General features: G+C 46.7%; 1 protein-coding gene across 5 annotated transcripts in view; it reads right to left on the bottom strand.

Annotated features, from left to right (window-relative positions):
* Positions 1 to 20,149, bottom strand: part of ZNF740 (zinc finger protein 740) — a 240,497-nt gene that overhangs the window by 69,554 nt on the left and 150,794 nt on the right. For all 5 annotated transcript variants that reach the window (XM_085654652.1, XM_085654655.1, XM_085654653.1 and 2 more), the window contains exon 5: positions 896 to 1,019. In XM_085654652.1, the coding sequence (XP_085510778.1) occupies positions 896 to 1,019 (124 nt within the window). The remainder of the gene's footprint in view (positions 1 to 895; positions 1,020 to 20,149) is intronic.

Here is a 20,149-nt window from a genome sequence, read left to right as displayed (position 1 = left end):
TAAGCCATTATGGTGCTGTGGAGTTCGTAATGATAAACTCCCAGACCATATACTCTTTATATCTTTACAGCACTTACAATGTCAAAGAATAGACTTAGACACGTTAGGGGTACAGGGCTCATGCACCTGTACCCTCACCAGTGGCATAGTGCACCCAGCTAGAGGGGTGGCTGACCTATGCCATAGGCAGTGGGTTGTAGGCATGGCACACAGAGATGTGTGCCATGTCGACTCTTCACCAAAACACTCAGCCTGCAATGGCAGGGTGCGGATGTTAAAGTACAGAATCTCTAAGAGTGGCACAATAAGTGCTGCAGCCCTTAGAGGCCTTCTCTGGTCAAAGGGCCATTGGTACCGAAGGTGGGGGTACACAGTTCATTTAGGGAAAGAACATAGAACCTGTGTACCAGGTTAGCAGGAACCCAGGGCACACTCAGTCGAACAGCATCAACGTCAGGCAAAAAGTGTGGGGCAACTATGTAAAAAGGGGCACTTTTCTACATATCTGCTTTCACAAACCTTCCAAACACCTCCACTCGTCCAGACATCTACTTACACAAACCCCACACATGCAAAAAAACATATCCAGAGGTCAATCCTTCTCCTACATCGCTCCAAAAGCATGGGATGACCTGCAGCTGCACATATAAGCCTCCTCCTCTCTTTTTGAATTCCACAAGAAAGTGAAGACCTATCTTTTCAAGTAGTGTCACTATGCCCTAGGTGTGGAACAGACTCACACCGGTTCACAACCAGCATACCTCTAAGTTGATAGTGCGCATTACAAATCTGCATAACAATCAACTAGTCTTCAACCAGGGAGCATAATGGGGTTTGATAGTGGACATAGTATCTTTAGTTTAGAATGATTGCAACCACATCATCCAAGCCCTACCTGTGTGGATAAAGATGTGCCTCTTCAGATGGTAGCTACTCCGGAAGGCTCCGTAACAATGCTCGCAAATAAAATTCTTGGGTATGCTTAACTGAAAATTGCCATTTTCTTCAATCAACAGCACCTGCAACACATGACAAAAGTTAATCTATACGGACTTTGATTGATCCTACCAGGTCAAGGAAGACATGTCTGCAAGTGAATAGAAAAGGCACCAGTTAATAAACTAATGTTATTTTCTTTTACATCAATAATGCCAAGAACCTCCTCAAAGAATGCCCCAATGGCAAAGAACAGACCCCCTTTTTTTCATCCGAATTGTCACTTCCAGTGCCTCTTTGAAGAGGTTCCTCAATGTCTCCTACACTATTAAGTATATACACTGGCTGAACTATCATACCAGAATACAAGAATTGTGTGTCAGAAAGCTTTTACCTTGGGAGGACCCACCGCACACCCACTGCTGTTGCTCCCACCACAAACCCTAGATCATCCAACTAACCTAACCTCCTGTCTCTGTTATTGTTGAGAACGATGAACTGCCTATCCTTTACCGCTATACTACATACGTGCTTTCAAGTATTATACTTTATGCATCTATTGCTCCCACTGTAAAATATAATGCTATATAAAACACTACAGCCCACCAGGACGTATTCAAGTTATGTAAAAAACGCTTTAATTAAACAAAATGTTAGTTGTATATAAACATATACACAGTTTCTATTCAACAAAGTTTGTTGGTAAACAGGCAAAAGGTTTTAGGCTAAAACTAAATAAATTACATTAAAGCCAGTGTCTATGAAAGTGCTTCCGACAGGAAAAAACACACTTAAAACTTAAAAATCGAAAAATCAGGGAAAGGTGCTGCTTTTTTTATACTCCTGCGTGAGCTTGGACAATTCCACTAAAAGGGTTCTAGAAGCCACACTGAACTAGAAAGTAAAGCATGATAATTTAGACTGATCATTTTTGAATGTCAAGAACGAGAACATATCTAATGAGGCTAAAACTAAACTTTGATCCTGGTTTATATGGACATACAGAAAATGGATTAGAAAGTCTGTGCACTAAATTCAGGCAGGTAATCAAGAAGCACACAGGACATACTGAAAACGGCAGACCCAAAAAGTATAAGTCAAGTCTATTAGCATAGTTACTTATAAGTATCGCATTAAAAAACACCATAGAAATCTCATTAAAATGTTAAAATATTATATAAACAAACTGTAGACCATTATGAATTACGAGTAGAGCTCTTGGATGTGTCTCAATCTAAAGGAGACACAAAAAACAAGGTATTTGATCAATGCGCTCCTAAGCAGATTTCTCTGGGGGGAGGGGCGATTCGGGTAGCCCTGGCGACCTGTATCCAATCCACCTACTGTGGCGGTATTGCAGCAGCGGACGTGCGGGCGTATTATTGGGCGTCTCAGCTCCTAGTAATCAATGAATGGTGGTACAACCCTCAAGCCGATCCGGCCTATGCAGTAGAACGGCTCTTCCTGGCGGAATACCCATTACTTGGTCTCCTATACAGTAACTCGTCCTTGGAAGCTCTTCCCCCGGCCTGCCGTACAGTAATTCAGGTCTGGAGACGTGTGTCCCGGTCCATGGGCTAGTGGGGCATGCTGATAGGCACAACTCCCCTTTGGCGAGGCACGCACCTCCGGCCCGTCTCCACTCTAACCGGATTTCACAGATGGGATACTCTAGGAATATCTACACTAGATGTGATGCATGGGTCCACGCTTAAATCCTTTCAGAGGCTGCAGGAGGAGTTTGACCTACACAAGTCTCAGTTTCATAAGTATCTTCAGCTCCGCCACGCCCTGTCTCCCCTGATAAACCACCTCAAGTCCTTACCCGAATTCCACCCACTGGAGGGCAGACTGTTAATGGGGGATCTAGGAGGACACAAAATCCGCCAAATTTATCAAACTTTGACCACACACTCCAAGACGAACATACATAGGACTAGGGCGGCGTGGGAGGCGGATCTACCGGCCCTGACAGACGATGATTGGACTGAGGCCCTTGCCAGCCCCAGGTATGCTGCCGTCTCCTCTAGGTACAGGTGGATTCAGTTCACATACCTTCACAGAATATATTACACTCGCCTTCGCCTTTGAAAGATGGGGGCTATTCAGTCCCCTACATGCCTCCGCTGTAACTCTGATGATGGGTCATTCCTCCACACGGATTGGGGCTGCGGTGCATTACAACATTTTTGGTTGGGTGTGTTGTCCTATCTGAGGCATGCGTTGGGGTGGAACATTCCGGCAGATCCTCGACTGATACTTCTTCACAGCACGGAAGACATCGGAGGGAACAGATATAAAAGACACCTGTTCCTAGGCCTCACCTTAGCCAAGTGCGACATTGCGCAGCATTGGAAGTCTTCCTCTCCCAGCGTGGAAAACAGCCTTAGACAAATGTATGTCGGCTGAAGTGGCGGTATTTCAGGCACGGGGGTGCCCGCAGAAACATTGAAAAATCTGGACTAGGTGGGCTAAATACAGGGGTATCAACCTGTCCTTCCTTTTACAGCCAGCTAATCCAGACCCTATTGAGCGACTGGTTATCAATGACTCCCCAATCTAATGTGCTCATTGGTTGTAGCTGTGGACCTATTCTTGTGATCGTACATGTATTTATTGCTCCTCATGGGAAGTGTGGTGCAGGGTTTGGGGGAGGGGTGGGATGTTGGATCGAATGTTTCGCAGATCTTCTGGTGAGGCCCTCTTCAGTATCTCATGTTTTTGCATTTTGTCATTTGCCTATATGCTGCTTACTGGGGTTCGCCCACTGGCTGTTATAAACTCAATAAAATTTGTTGTTAAAAATAAAAAGGTATTTGCCTTCAATAACGTTCTTTCTGATTGATACAGGGGCTCCCGCAGATTGCTTGATTGAACCCCTTCCCAGGAGCTTAATTGAACCACGAAATTTTCCACTTCTACATGGGACACAGAGGCCGGGTTATATCCCATTATATCATACATATTGAGAAGGCAAGTAACTACTGGTGACCAAGTTCCATCACCACCATTTTTCCACGCCTCCATTAGAGAAAAGAACAAGACCAAAGACTGAAGCCAATAATAAATAATTAACAAGCATTTGCAATGCAAATTGGTCTCGCATTTATGAGTTAGAGGTATTTTTTTTTTTTTTTAATTTTATTTTAGGTATTGGCGTTGTAAATGACAATGTCTTTTGCCTACCAAATAAATGAAAGAGGAAAGAATATAGAAACAGAAAGGACGGTAGAGAAAGGAGGAAAATGAAACGGTGATGGAACGAGTGAAAATAAAATAAAGGTGAAAATGAAAATGGCACAATAAAGACAGAATGATGAAAAAGAGAGTTAAAGAAAGCAAAAATGCCCAAAGATTAACACGAAGCCAGAGCTCACTGTTTGTCTATTGTAAACAGATGTTAACAGACATGCCAGTCCTAAAAACAGCCTTCCGTGCCGGATGCAGCACGCTGTGCATAACAGACTTACTTCTCACATTATAATGGTCTCTCAAACCATCTAGGCACCTTTTAATTTCTCTAGGGACCTTTGTCTCACTAAAAAAGGTATAACTATCAATATGAGCTTGTAATTGTTATGTACAAACAAGACAAAAAGAATCCAAAAGTATATATTAATTTGTAATTAACCAAAGTATTACTGATGTTTATAACCTTAAACTAATAATATAATTTGTGTCCTACAAGTCGCATTATGATTTACATGTAAAACCCATCGTTATCTGTGAATGATTTTAAATCGGAAGTAAGGTTTCTTCTTAAAATATACTCTAAAACCCAGGACTGGGTGAACTTTGTTTAAGATATTTATATAATGGGTCACTCCCAGCTGAGAAGCTTTGAATGAGAAGGGCATCCCCTTATGATGGAAGGCCAAATTGTCATGGTTTAGTGGGATGAGCTCTAAAAAGAAAGGCTATTGTTTAGTGCTGGCTCTGAACGACATTGCATCTGTTACGAAAATGATTTGAAGTTATTGACGTCGATTCACCAAAATGCTTCAGATAGTGGAAAAGCCATCACATGTCCTTTGACCCTCCCCCAATGACATCGCAGGAAGTGACGTCCCATAACCTTTGACCTTAGAGACATCACAATAAGAGATGTCGTGATCTTTGAACCTGTTGGTGTTGCGGGAAAGTATATCACTAACGTTTAAACAAATGCACAATAACTGATAATCGAAATCAGAAAATTAGCTCAAACGCATTTTAGATATCATCCATATACAGACTGTCATGAAAGGCAAGTGGCGCAACCACAAAAACTGAGGAACACAGTCATCATGCGCCAGGGGAAAAGACATCACAGGTCAACTACAGTCATCATATTCCGAAACATAGCTTCAAAATCCTAAATACTGCCTCAAAATCAAAGACAGAATGCCCACATGCTAAGACAAATCTAAAATATGTCCAGGCATCCCCAGGCTAAATGATGACTCAGAACAGCCTTATCATTAAACAGAAGTTAGCCTTGGATAGAACACGATGAGGGTCACCTTATCACAGCCAGTCTGCTCCCAGGCTCCACACACCCAGTCCCAGGTTTAAATGGCCGAACAAAATATGCATATACTCATCTCGCACACAATTCTGAATTATTTCCCTTTCTCCTGTCATCGCTGCCTGTGTACACAGAAAACCTAAATGCCAATTCCGGGAGGAGAATATATAGTTTATTAATTGATTTGTGTGGTATATATTTAGCCTGTCAATGGTAATAATTCATACAGCTTTATTTTATATACATCAGGAATAGCCATCATAGCTCCATGAGGGCTTGATTTATGCCGGATCTTCAGATTAATCACTGACTGAGTAAATAAGTTGCCGTTAGGTTAATTTTAATTGAATGTGTTTTATTTGGCTACCATAAAAATCTACAGTATGGTTCCAGAGTTCCTGAACTTTTGTTGGACGCTGTACACTAATTATTTTAGTCATATACTTAACACGAGCCACAAACTGAATTGCCTAATGGTTCATTTTCAATTGGGGTGCACCTAGTCACATCTCGCTTGTGTAAACTATGTGCACACTGAACTTTCTCTCATGTGTGCACACGGACACCCCTCACTTATGAACACCTGGCCTGCTGGTACCTACGTTCACAAAGCAACTTTTTATGGCTGTACATTTACTGACCCCATTTTAACTGACCGGTTGTAGGTCATTCTCACCTTTGTGCTCCTAGACACATCTCATATTCTTGAAAGCAAGACCACAATTCTCTGTAACATGAGCGATGTAATTGAAATGCAGGTTGCTTGCCATCCTAAAGTCATGCCTGAGTTAAAGAAGAACAGTAGGATGATTGTGCAGATAAAAACCAGGAAAAAGCCAGGATATGCCAGATAAAAAGGGACATGTGGGTGTTTTCAGCAATACCAAATAGCAGGTCGTTATGAGACGAAATTGCCCCCCTTATCAACATGTTTATGCTTTCTTTGCCCTGTGAAACTAGCACAAGGAGAATAGCTGTCCTCGATCATAAGCTTGCGAATACACTCAAAGCCAGTTTAAAAGGTTTTTGTGAAGTGCATGTCGAGCCTCAGCGGCATCCTGTCACAGCATAAAATTACATGAACCATTTCATCAGGACTAAATGGTAGAGAACAAATGACCTTTGTGTTGCTTGCTGAAACAGGAAAGACTTCTAAACACAGGGTATTCCATGTTTTAAGAGACAGAAAGGGCCTATTCTATTGTGAGCTGCTTACAAAAATTAACAAGTTTATACTCCCTTGTGTAGATCAAGGAGGACAAGTTGTTAGATACATATGACATGTGTCCTTTTAAAAAAAAAATTGGACACGGTATAACTAGCTGCACAGAATACAGAGAGTAAGGGCAGAGATCACTCATTCGATGTAGGATAAAGATATGATGTCTAGGTGAAACTCCTGAACCCAGATAATTATCCAACCGTAGGTGAAATGTGTCCTTATTCCTCCCAAAAACCGGACTTGGTACAGACCCCTCAATAGACCACTACATGCCGAATATCCGTTTAGAGATGTGATCTGCAACACATTGATAAAACAGTAGCGTTACTATGTTTATAGGAATTAAATATCCTAATGGATTCCTTTGTCTCCGGGTACAACGTTGGCTGTGTCTGGTGGATTAATACGTTCACGGTAGTGGCTGGCCTGTGTTCAACCTTATGGTCACAGGTTCAAATCCCGGCGACTATATTAATCCTACCGAGGTCGATAAAATGAGTAACGTTGGGTAACAAACATCTGTTATTCAGCACTAAGGTTGGGTGAACATGTGCTTTACAAATACACATTATGCTATGCAACTTTAGTAGGCACCGTTTACAAAGCAGGTCTGGCTCCTTCTTCTGCTCCTCCAATACATTTCTGAACAAGTCTGAATTGTAAAACTTTTAATTATCAAACTGACAATAATATCTGACATAAAAGGAACTCTGACTCCCACACAAGCTGGTTTTTATGAACTCAAAGCATACAGTACAATAGCACCCTTATATTTCGTCTGGTATTGAAAACAATGGTATAACGAGGGTAACAGAAGTTGTGAAAGCAGTTCCCCGGGAACATAGAGTCGTGTAGGATAAGGCGTTACTTTTTAGGAAAGGCATCTTTTGGAGCAAAAGGTCAACCCGATACGCATTCATTGGTTAGATATACAATCTAAACGGTTATGTATATAAAACATTAAGGTAAGCTGTTTTACGTCGCACAGGTGGGTATGCACGGTTTATCTTTACTGCGCTAAGCTTTTTTAGGTCTCGCCTGAGACGGCGCTTTAGCGCTGCTCTGGCGAGACTTATAGTAAGCGACTTTTGGAAGTGAAAACGAGTGCATTTCAGGCCGCCAACTACAGTGCATGTGCTCCGGGCGCGCGCACCATTTGGCAGCCTGAAAGCATTCGTTTTCTTTCACTTTCATGGCCGCTTTGATGTTTGATCGCGATTGCGATCACTTTCACTTTCGCGTCCGCTTGTACTTCGTTTGTTACACGGTACGTCTTATTTAATTTGTAAGCACTAATTTCTTCAATGCGTTTCTCCTACTGCAGGCAAGGCATGCTTTCCTCCAACATTCAGCGCTTTACAGTCTGTCACGCGCATACGTTTTAAATACACGGACGCCGCTATGTGTTTCAGTATGGTGCCCGCTTTGATGTTTTTAAAACATTTAAATACTATGGCGCCCGCTTCACATACATCACGTAGTTACTTTTATTTTTAAAACATGTAGGGGGATGCTCAGAGCGCACGCTTTGCGGGATGTTATGTTTATTTAATTAAACTTTCAAGCGCTTCGTGCGATATTACTTGTATTTTTTTTTTAACATACTCAGCGCAGCGCTGGATTTATTTGACGTTCCAGGGCAGGTGCTTTGAACATTGCCGTCCGTGCAATAAAATAGTGTTTGGTTCACAAACATGACTTCAGCCACACAGACTGAACTGTAGCTTGTTTACTATATGTCGAGGAAACGTTTCATTATTTGACCCCTATTTGCATAGGAACAGTCATGGCTGCGTGCAGCTATGTTTTCATTTTGGTTATATATATGGCTGCGGTGAACGGCGTAGAAACATGCCAGTTTCGCGCAACAGTATGCTAACATCTACAAATTGCCTTAGTGATGTCAATCGGACTCTCCTTTTTCACCGTCATACGAGTGGAAGAAATATATGTTACCTTTGCAGCATTTCTGCCCTAAAGTATTGCACCGTTTTACCTAGCCACTAGTTACATTACACAAACAAAACGTTAGCGTTTTTTTTTTTAAAGACAGGCTATGACTCAAACCTGCTTCGGTGCACTAATCGGAATAGCAAAAATTTAGTTAGGCGGTATACTATGGTGAACATTGAATTTTAGCTTAAACGTTTTATTTATTATCGTTTATTTATTACATATGCCTCACACGTTTAAACCTTAGTGCTTTATTTAGGTGCACACAGGGGCTTCTGCTAGCAAGATATATATTTAACAGCCTACTACATCACAAGCTGGGGGCGTTGTGGATTTTAAGCATTGAATGATATTGTACTGCTTAATTTGTGCCGAAGAGATACTGGGTTTTTGAAAGTTCAAAGCTTTACCCGGTACATTTGTAGAAAATGTATAAACTAATTCTTGCTAAAGAGGTTTGGTTAACTTTTGCGAGATGTACATCAAATGCTTTTATTTTAGATAGTTGCCGGCCTGCCGATGGTGTGAACACAAATTTACCGTCCTGCTGTGCTGGTTCGACATCCCACAGATGCTGCCTACGAATAGATTGCGATCTGTCTCGCTCTGCTTCTTAGCGCTTCATTAGCCTGACATTGTTTCCTTTCTCAAGTGTAGATTTTCACTCTGAAAACATCACACTCTAGCAGACTTTCTGTCTGCTTTTAGCCCCCGAAAACCACGTCTTCAGACGGAACACTTTAGGCTTTAGCCTTTAGCGGGGGTTCGAATGATGTCTACAATTATAGCATGGTGAGGTACTGCTGTGACTTGAGCCTGCTCCCTTCCAAATTTAAAGTTGGCATCTTTGGTCTTATGATACAAATTTGACCCTAAGAACTCAAACATTTAAATTATTTTTACAACAAACGATTACTTTTTTTTAACGTATTTTTGTGCAGGCATTACATTTATTACGAAGCCAATACTCATGTGTTTTGGGGTAACTGAATCAAACTAATGTACGTCTTTTTAAAAGTGTAGTGCACTACAAGTTGGTTTTGGACGGGGAGGTGGTGTTTTTGAGCATGTAACACTATCTTACGGCTTTATTTTTAATCACAGGCAATTCATCTGGCTGTGAACAATGTGTCAATGAAACCTCCGAGTGGCAGTTTGCCTCTCTGCGGTTATTTTCTGCCGCTGTGCTGTTATCGGCTGTACCTCTATTCAGCGCCAAATGTTCTGTTCCAACAACTGGATACACTTAGCATGTACTGCACAGCCAACTTCTTCAAAGTGCAGCTCCCCACCAATAGCAGTGTTCTTAAACCGTAACGACGTATCAGTAAACAGTCACACCTTTCTGCCAGCTGATTACAATGTTTGCAAGTGTGATTATTCATTCTGTGCCATAGAATGTGATTCATTTCATTTTCGTTTGCTTCCCATGTAACAGTGTAAAGAACACTGCTTGTTAAACTTCGTACATCAACCTCGCACCAAACTCAATTATTTAAAAGCCTGATTGACATCGGAGTGTTTCCTTTGTCAGCAGCACAGCACACACTAAAAAACACTGCGTCTGAAAACATAAAGAGTGGGGCGTATTACAGTTTTGCGAAGAAACCCCGTGTGGTGTGATCAATAATGAATATGCTACTTACCAGTATGCATCTGTTTTTGGCATGTAGGGCTGCTGACATTCATATCTGTGCATAGATCGCCGCCTAGTGTTGGGTCCGGATGTTTGCACGTTGTTGTCCTGGAAGAGTCTTCGAAGTATCCTTGGATAGGTGACTCCTCCCCTGGACTACAGTGCGCATGGGCATCCTCTCCATCCTCAGATTGTTTTTCGCCATTGTGGCAGTGATGGAGTAGATACAGAAAGTGATGACCATGCTTGCAGTAATTCTGAGAGCTGCAGCTGCGACAGGCGCCGGGGAGGAGGGAGGGCGATATGAATGTCAGCAGCCCTACATGCCAAGAACAGATGCATACTGGTAAGTAGCATATTCAGTTCGAGGCATGTGGGCTGCTGAATTCATATCTGTGCATAGAATACATAGCAGTGCCCTCTATTAGCGGCGGCTACCCGTGCCAGCTGCAGCGGTCTGAAAAAGTGTCTTGAGAACAGCCTGTCCTACAGCTGCCTGCTGTTTTGACTGCACATCTACACAATAGTGTTTTGTAAATGTGTGTGTAGTGGACCATGTGGCTGCTCTGCATATATCATGCAGGGGAATATTTCCTAGGAAGGCCATGGAAGCCCCCAACTTACGTGTTGAGTGGGCTCGTGGTGGAATAGTTAATGTGCGTTTTGCCTTTTGATAACAGATTTGAATACACTTAACTATCCATCTGGCTATCCCTGCTTTGGAGATGGCGTTACCTTTGTGGTGTGGGGCAAAGGCAACGAACAGTTGTTTTGTCTTCCTGAATGGTTTAGTCCTGTCTATGTAGTACATGAGGGCCCTCCGTACATCTAGTGTATGTAGTGCCCTTTCTGCAACAGTTTGTGGGTTTTGGAAGAAAACGGGCAGTTCAATAGTCTGATTCATGTGGAACTGCGATATTACCTTGGGCATGAATTTGGGGTTGGTACGTAGTACGACCCTGTTGGCGTGAACCTGAATAAATGGCTCTTGAACGGTTAGTGCCTGGAGTTCACTAACTCTTCTGAGGGAAGTGATCGCTACTAGGAAGGCCACTTTCCAGGTAAGGAATTGAATCTCGCATGAGTGTAGAGGTTCAAAGGGTGGACCCATCAGGCGTGTGAGGACCAAGTTGAGGTTCCACATTGGGGCCGGTGGGTGACTAGGTGGAATGACTCGTTTGAGCCCTTCCAAGAATGCTTTGATGGCAGTCACTCTGAATAGAGAGAGGTGCTGCCTGGTTTGCAGATAGGCTGATATTGCGGTCAAATGGACACGTATAGAGGTGTACGCCAGATTGCATCGGTATAGGTGTAAGAGGTAACAGATGATGTTGTGGATGGATGCGTCCAGCGGGTTGATGTCATTATTACCGCAATAAATGACGAACCTTTTCCATTTGGCTGCATAGCAAGCCCTGGTAGTGGGTCTCCTGGCCTCCTTGATGATGTCCATACAGTCAGGTGGTAGGTTGAGATAGCCAAACTCTAGGACTTCAGGAGCCAGATCGCCAGGTTCAGCTGTTGCGGATCTGGGTGCTGAACCTCTCCATGGTTCTGCGTCAAATGCGCGGGTTTGATCCGCAGCCTTTGATGCGGCACCACGGAAAGTTCGAGGAAGGTGGTGTACCACGGCTGGCGTGCCCACGTGGGAGCAACTAGGACGAGTGTCAGGGAGTGTTGTCGTAGTTTGCGAGCTACCAGCGGTATCAACGGCGCTGGGGGAAAAGCGTACGCAAATCTGCCGGACCAGTTCATCCATATCGCATTGCCCTGCGACTGCGGATGTGGGAATCTGGCGGCGAAGCTTTGGCATTTTGCGTTTTCGCTTGTCGCGAATAGGTCTATCTCTGGATGACCCCACTGCTGGAAGTACGGTTGGAGTACTGATGGGTGTAACTCCCACTCGTGCATCTGGTGGCTGTGTCTGCTGAGCAGATCCGCCATCTGGTTGTCCTTGCCAGGGAGGTGTTCCGCCATGAGGAACATGTTCCTTTGAATGGCCCACTTCCACATGCTCTGAGCCAGATGAGACAACTGTGGAGAGTGTGTTCCTCCCTGCTTCTGTATGTAGTACATGGCAGTCATGTTGTCCGTCCGGATCAATACGACTTTGTTGCACAGATGTACTTTGAATGCCTTCATGGCCAGGAAGATTGCCATCAGTTCCAGAAGGTTGATGTGCATCTTCTTTTGTTGTGTAGTCCATAGTCCCTGCACTGTGTAGTGGAGTACATGAGCTCCCCATCCCTGGAGAGACGCGTCCGCTGTCAGTACTATTTGTGGAACAGGCTCTTGGAACGGTCGGCCCTTGCAAAGGTTTTGTGGATTCCACCAATGCAGAGAGTTGTATGCCCGACCGCTCACCAACACTAGGTCTTTCAAATGTCCTTGAGCCTGATTCCACTGACGTGCTAGGCACTCCTGAAGTGGGCGCATATGTAACCTCGCGTGCGGGACTATGAAGATGCAGGAGGCCATCATGCCTATCAACTGCATAAACACTCGCGCTGGAAGCGAGTGATTGGGTTTGAACTTGGAGATCAGCAGTTGTATGCTGTTGATCCTCACTAAATTTGGCTGAGCTGTGGCCGCCAGAGTGTCTATAGTCGCACCTAGGTACTGTTGTACGTGTGCGGGCTGGAGATGGGACTTTGGGTAATTTAGTGAGAATCCCAGACTGTGAAGAAGGTGAATGGTGCGGGACATGTGGCTTGCACATTGCTGGGCTGACTTCGCTTGAACGAGCCAGTCGTCTAGGTAGGGGTAGACGTGTATATGCTGCCTCCGTAAGTGTGCTGCCACCGTAGCTAGGCACTTCGTGAAAACCCTGGGCGCTGTTGTCACGCCGAAGGGAAGGACTTTGAACTGATAGTGCTGCCCCTGAACAGTGAACCTGAGGTATTTTTTGTGTGAGGGGTGGATGGGTATGTGAAAGTACGCATCCTTGAGGTCCAGTGAGGCTAGGAAGTCTCCCTGCTTGAGAAGCGGAAGGACTTGCTGTAGGGTGAGCATGTGAAAGTGCTCTGAAAGAATGTAATGGTTCAGGGGTCTCAGGTCTAATATAGGCCTGAGCGACCCGTCCTTCTTTGGAATTAAAAAGTAGAGGGAGTAAACCCCCGTACCCTGCTCGTGGATGGGTACGACCTCTATAGCGCCTTTTAGAAGCATACTTTGCACCTCTTGCTGTAAGAGCGTTAAGTGCTCTGAGGACATAGGACGGTTTCTTGGTGGTATTGTGGGCGGAGTGGAGGTTAACTCCAGACAGTAACCGTATTTTACAATATCTTTGACCCACCTGTCCGTGGTGATGGAGTTCCACGTGGGCAGGAACCTTTGTAGTCTTCCCCCGACAGGTGTTATGTGGTCGGGAGGAAGGGAGAGGGCGTCACTGCTTGTTCTTGGGGGAGGACCTGGTGTTGCCGTAGCCACGTCCTCTGCCCTTTGTACTGGAGCCACGATATCCACCTCGGGTGTTTTTATCGTAGGTGGTCTGTGTATTGCCTTTGTTATACGTTTGTTGTGACCCCTGTCCTCTACCTGCCCCCTTGTTTCCGGGGCGACGAAAGGAGCCGCTCCGAAAGGACTGAGTTTGGAGGGCGCCCATGGACTTTGCAGTGTCCGTGTCCTTTTTTATCTTTTCGAGGGTGGTGTCAACCTCTGGGCCGAATAAATAGTCGGGGTTGACGGGCTGGTTCAGTATGTTGTTTTGTACCTCAGGCTTGAATCCTGAGATTCGTAGCCAGGCATGTCGTCGCAGCATGACGCTTGTGTTTATGGCCCTGGCAGCTGTGTCTGCAGCATCTAGTGCACATTTGATGGAAGCATTTGTGAGTAGCTGTCCCTCTCTGATAAGGATTTCTGCACCTTCTTTGAACTGGTCAGGGAGATGTTGGAGTAGTTGCTCCAAGGTGTCATAGTGCGCTCTATCGTAGCGAGCGAGGAGCGCTTGAGTGTTGGCTATGCGCCATATGTTGGCAGCCTGGGCGGCAACCCGCTTGCCGGAGGTCTCTAGCACCTTGGACTCTTTGTCCGGGGGAGGAGCGTCACCTGTCGTTTGCGAGTGTGCCCTCTTGCGAGCATTCGCTACGACGATGGAGTCGAGTGGTAATTGTCCTTTGATGTAAGTAGGATCCCCAGGTGCTGATCTGTATTTTTTATCAATCCTGGGGTTTATCACTCGTGCCCTGGTGGGTTCCTTGAAAATGTCCTTAGCTGGTTTGAGGACCCCCTTCAGCATTGGCAGAGTTTTTACATGTCTTTCTGAGGATGCAAAAGTGTCCATTAGAAAGTCATCCTCGATGGTATCTGAGTGAAGCTGTACCCCATGGTTATTTGCAGCACGTTCAATAAGAGCGTTGAACGCCGCAGTATCCTCCGTGGGAGATGTTTTTGCCCCATAGAGTTGTGGGTCCTGTGTATCGAGAGGTGCACTGGGGTCTGCAGGGTCGCCCCAAGTTTGATCAGGGTCCTGCTGGTCATCAGGGTCTGTGTCTACATGGTAGGGTGCTTGGTCATCCATGTAGTCCTCCAATGCATCCGTGTCGGAGCGTGTGGGGGAGAACCGGTGTGGATCCTGGTAGGAGGAATGGAACGGTTCATAAAGGAGAGGTTCTGATTCCACAGGCAGCTTCCTTTTTAGTGGGATCCTGAAAGGGTCCAATGGCGGTTCCGAAGTTATTCTTCGGTCGTGGAGAATCATCCTGCCAGTGTCGGCGTCGATGACACGTGACGGAGACGTCTCGTCCGGTGGAACCGGAGTCTGGGTAACCCGTGTCCTGAGTTGGAACATCTTCGGGATTGTTGACGGAGGCAAGCCGAAGGTAATGTTGGCTGGCCCCGTAGAGGTTGCCGGAGCTCCGATCGGGTCTTTGAGGGCCGCCGTGGTTTTGTTGCTTTGCGTCGCAGCAGGCCGCACTTGGGGCGTCTTTGAGGCTTTGGGACCGGGCAGGTTCGTAGAGCCGGGCGTGGATTTTTTCGGTGCCGGCGGGTCCTCGAGTCGAGGTGTGGAGATCACCGTCGACGTCCTCGATACGTGAGGCTTCGGCGTCGTCGAGGGAGCGACGCGAGGCGAAGCAGGCGGTATTGCCCTCGGTGTAGCTGGCGTCGGTAGCCGAGTAGGTTTCTCGGTGCCGATGGCCTTTTTCCGTTTGTCGACTCCGATGTCGCCCGATTCCAGTTCGGCACCGAAGTCCCTCTTGGTGCGGTCGGTGCCGACGCGTTGCGCTGGCGTCGAAGGCGTGGAAGGCCTCGATCCGACCAGCGCCACTTTCAGTTTCGGTTTCGTATGAACCGGAGCAGCTTTCGGTTTCGGTTTCGTGGTAGGGAAACCAGCTGGCTTATGCAGCAATGGCTGCCGCTGAACGTCCGAGGCCGGGCCCGAGGGCGGGGCCGAAGAACTACGGGATGGGTCTCGGGTAAGGCCCGAAGGCGATCCCTCGACCGGAGCCAAAGGCTGTGGCGCTGGTGTTTCTTCGGTTTGAACAGGTAGGCCTTGTTCATCATTGGAGCTACTCTCTTCGGCCCCTAAGGCCTCCTTGTCGTCTCCTACCTCGGTGTCGTCTTCACCTCTGTGGAAGAGTGACTCGTCGCCCTCGTCCGATCCGGGGTCGTGTTCGGAAACGGGACTGGAGGGTATGACTTCTAATTCTTCGACGTCGGCCTCGTCGAAGATGTCCGTTGGGGCCGGTGCCGCGTGCCGCGCCTCGAGTCGCGCCGCTCTTCGGTTCCTTAGAGTCTTCTTTGAACGGAACCGGGCACAGGCCATGCATGTCGATTCGTCGTGGTCCGGCGAAAGGCATTTGTTGCACACCGGATGGACGTCGATGTGTGGGTACTTCGCATTGCATACCGGACACCTTTTGAATGGCGTCCTGGATTCCATCGTCGAAGTAGTCGATGGACAGGTAAATGCGAAAGAAGTCGGTGCTGAAAGTTAGTAAACTAACAAAATTCTATCGAAACCCGATCGATAAACAGTACCGACGCGAACTAAAGGCCTTTTGGCCTCGACCAAATATTTTCCTAACTTGAGCTAAGATAGCACATCCGAACCCAATGGCGGAAAAAAACAATCTGAGGATGGAGAGGATGCCCATGCGCACTGTAGTCCAGGGGAGGAGTCACCTATCCAAGGATACTTCGAAGACTCTTCCAGGACAACAACGTGCAAACATCCGGACCCAACACTAGGCGGCGATCTATGCACAGATATGAATTCAGCAGCCCACATGCCTCGAACATGTCGAAACCATAAAAGGCTCGATCATACATGTGCCATATCGACGACACTGTACCTACCACCGCGAGAGCGCCGTAAATTGCGCCCGTCAATCTCCCCCACCCCCTGCTCTCACTAAAACATTCAGCTCGTTTCGGACGGAAATATACCTGCCCCTAACCCACCACTGAATAGCGATGCAAAATATATATATCACTTTATATGCAAATAACGACAGGGAAGTGCCCTAGACTGTGCGAACTGGAGGTAGGAGACTCTGGATGGCCACAGACCCCCCCCTCGTCCAACCAACCCCACCACCGACACTTCAGCCTCCGGAGTTATGCCAAGCTCTCATTTTTTAAACTTCGTACATCACCCTCGCACTGAACTCATTATTTAAAAGCCTGATTGGCATCGAAGGGTTTCCTTTGTCAGCAGCACAGCACACACTAAAAAAAGAAGCATTTGCAATGCAATACGTCTCGCATTACTGAAAGTTTGAGCTATTGTTGTTGCATTATTATATGCAAAGCCAATAGCTCAAACATTCAGTAATGTGAGACCTATTGCATTGCAAATGATTGTTTTTGTTGGACTTGTATATAGCGTGAACTCGACCATAAAGTATCAGAGCGCTTTACATGAGCATAAGTTGCATTACGGATGGACACATTCATTTTGTTAGGTAAAGGGGATATTAAGTGATCTGCCCAGAATAACAGGGTGCTTGAGCTGACGCCGAGACTCGAACCTGGTTGGTTCTCCAACTTCAAACTCGGCCGCTCTAGCCACATCCTCTCCTTGACCTACAATGTAATTTTAACATTGCTAGCGACAATTATTAAGCTCGGAGCCTACAGGAGTCCTCTCTGTGCTACCCCCTAAGAAGGAAGCAGGGATGACACGGAAACAGAGAAGGAGAGACAGGGCAGCAGAGGAGAGACAGAGAAGCAGAGGCGAGACAGGGAAGCAGAGGAGACGGAGAGGCAGCGGACACAGAGAAACTGAGGAGGCAGGAAAGCAGAAGAGAGACAGGAAAGCAGAGGAGAAACATGGAAGCACACGAGAGACAGGGAAGCAGAGGAGACAGAAGCAGAGGAGAGACAAGGACGCAGAGGAAAGACAGGGAAGCAGAGGAGAGACAGGGAAGCAGAGGAGAGACAGGGAAGCAGAGGAGACACAGGGAAGCATGGCAGACAGAAGGCCTGGAACTGTGGCACACAGGCGGCAAGAAACTGGGCAAAATTAGGAAAGGAAAAGGGTAAGTGGAAGGCAGGGAAATTGGCAGTGAGTTGCAGCACAAGGGGCAACGGTGTTACGTCTTCCAGATTGTGAACCGAGACGTGAATTGGAGATAAAATTCCAGAATCCTTCAGGGGCCCGCGCTCTCCTTCGAGCCCCGAACAGAGCTAAATACTTTCCATACAAAGGGGAAACGGAAAGGAAGACACTCAGTGGGGCAGATGGCAAACATGCCAAGCAAACACCAGCATCTAACTGAGAGAGGAACATATCTAAACTGTACATTCCTGAAGGTCACTGCTTCCTTGCCCTTGATAACCACTGCAGGGTTCACGAACCTAAGGTGCATACACACACACTTCTGGACACAACTTAAATAAATATGCACAAACACATAGTAGAATTATCAAAGCGGCCAGAGATGCCTAGTATCCTCATAACGTACAGCAGCGCATCCATCGCAGGGACGAGCACAGACAGCAGCGAGCTCCACAGGAGCAAGGGGGGGGGACCAGTGAGTGAGACAGAAAGAGCCAGAGGGAAATAATGAGAAAAGTCGGGGGGTGGGGGGAGAGAGATGGGTGGATATTAAGAGAGCGCCGCTATACACAGATATACGGGGAAGGAAGGTGGAAGATGGTGAGGTCCAGGGAGAGGAAGAGAGAGGGTGAAAGATGACGCAGAAATAAAGGGAGAGAGGTTGAAGGGGGGGGGGGGGGGGAGGAGAACAAAAATTGGGTAATGCAAGAAATACGTATCGCAAATATATATTAATCACAATCAAAAAGGTTACGTGCGTGTGTTTTTTTTTTTTTTGTTTTTTTTTTAATTTATTAATGATCCGCTCACAGTGATGTACATTGCTTCATGCCTACAACCCTGAGGCCGGCTGAATAAACTTCGTGAGATATTTCGTGGCACCGCACATCCCAACCTCCCTCCACTCCTGTCAGCACAATCGTCGAATCAGTAATGCGTTAGGAGCGTCCGATAGTTCAGCATAGTACATCCTTGCCATAGTAGTGATCTTCACCAAAGTCCGCAGTTTTCTCAGTTAACATACCTTATACAAAACACCCAACTCCCACCCCACCCTCACCCGAGCCTGTAGCATCACATGGGCCGTAGCCCTCACATGTTGCCTACTCTCATACACCATCTAGAGCCGCGGCTCCCCACAGAGAGCCGCTCCCCCCGCTGCAGAACATCACACACCCGCCTGTATGTCACGAATGACCGTGATGAACTCTCAAGCCTTGACGCCCCCTCTGTACTGAGGACACAATCGCCTCCCAACGCCGATGCCGCCTCCTATGCCCGACATATATCGCAGCAACTAGTTAGACAATAGCTTCCCCTGCGCTCCCCTTGCTTTCCGCCCCCAGCTCTGCGTCCGTTTCCGTGCGGTCCCTCCCTAGGTATTCCGCGTATAGGCCCCAAAAATTTTTTGGCCTGCTTCTGGGCGAGAGTAGTTCGCTATAAGTATCTGATTGCGTGCAGCAGTATAGTATATCTTGCTCCCACTGCTTAACTGTTGGAAGGGGCCCCTTCATCCAACACATCGCCACCCTGCGCTTTGCTACTAGCAGTCCCAGATCTACAAGCCTCCGCACCGCCCTAGGCAGTCCCTTAGAATAGCCTAAAAGCGCAACAGCAGGGTCAGGGGCGAGCTCCAATGTGGCTATTTTACCTATCTCCTGAAAAATAGCTTCCCAGAATTTGTGGATGCCCGGGCAATCCCACGCTAAGTGGTAGAAGTCTGCTACCGGATGTCTACATCTGTCGCATGACGCCTCCTCTCTAAGGCCATACCTATGCATCCTCTCCGGTGTGTAATATGTTCTATTTATGTATTTGAAGTGTACCAATCTATGCTTGCCGTGTAGCGAGATCCTGCGAGTGCCTGCACAGCAGTACGACCACATGTCGTCATCTATGACAGTATCCAAGTCTCTTTGCCATGCCAATCTAGCCTTGGTGTATTGCCGGGACCTCTGCGACAGCGCAATGTTGTACAGATGCGATATCAGCTTGCGAGGACTTTTTTGCTTAATGAGGTAAGTTAACTCCGGGACCTCCGGGGGCTCCGCCATGTCATCTCCCAAGTGCCGTCTCAGTGCCCCCTCACTCTATGGAACTGGAAGCGTTGCAACTGGGTGGGGGCTTCAGCCTCCGCCGCCACATCGTCCCAAGTCTTAGCCCTGCCGTCCACAAACAACTCTCCCATCGTATTGACTCCAAGCTCATCAAGGGCTCGCGTCACTCCTGTGTCCTTGCAAGGAGGAAGCCACCCCACCCATTCCAGGGGCATTAATGGTGAATATAGTAACGCCCCTGCCGTTTGTTGTAGTATACAATGCCAAGCATGTCTAGTGGAGTTTAGCGAGTCCAGGAAGCCCACCCTACGATCCATCGGCTCACATATTATCGCTG

Source organism: Triturus cristatus, chromosome 4_1 (assembly GCF_964204655.1).
Source record: "Triturus cristatus chromosome 4_1, aTriCri1.1, whole genome shotgun sequence".
Lineage (NCBI taxonomy): Eukaryota > Metazoa > Chordata > Amphibia > Caudata > Salamandridae > Triturus > Triturus cristatus.
The sequence above is the reverse complement of the archived record's forward strand: the minus strand, read 5'-3'. Positions and strand labels throughout refer to the sequence as shown.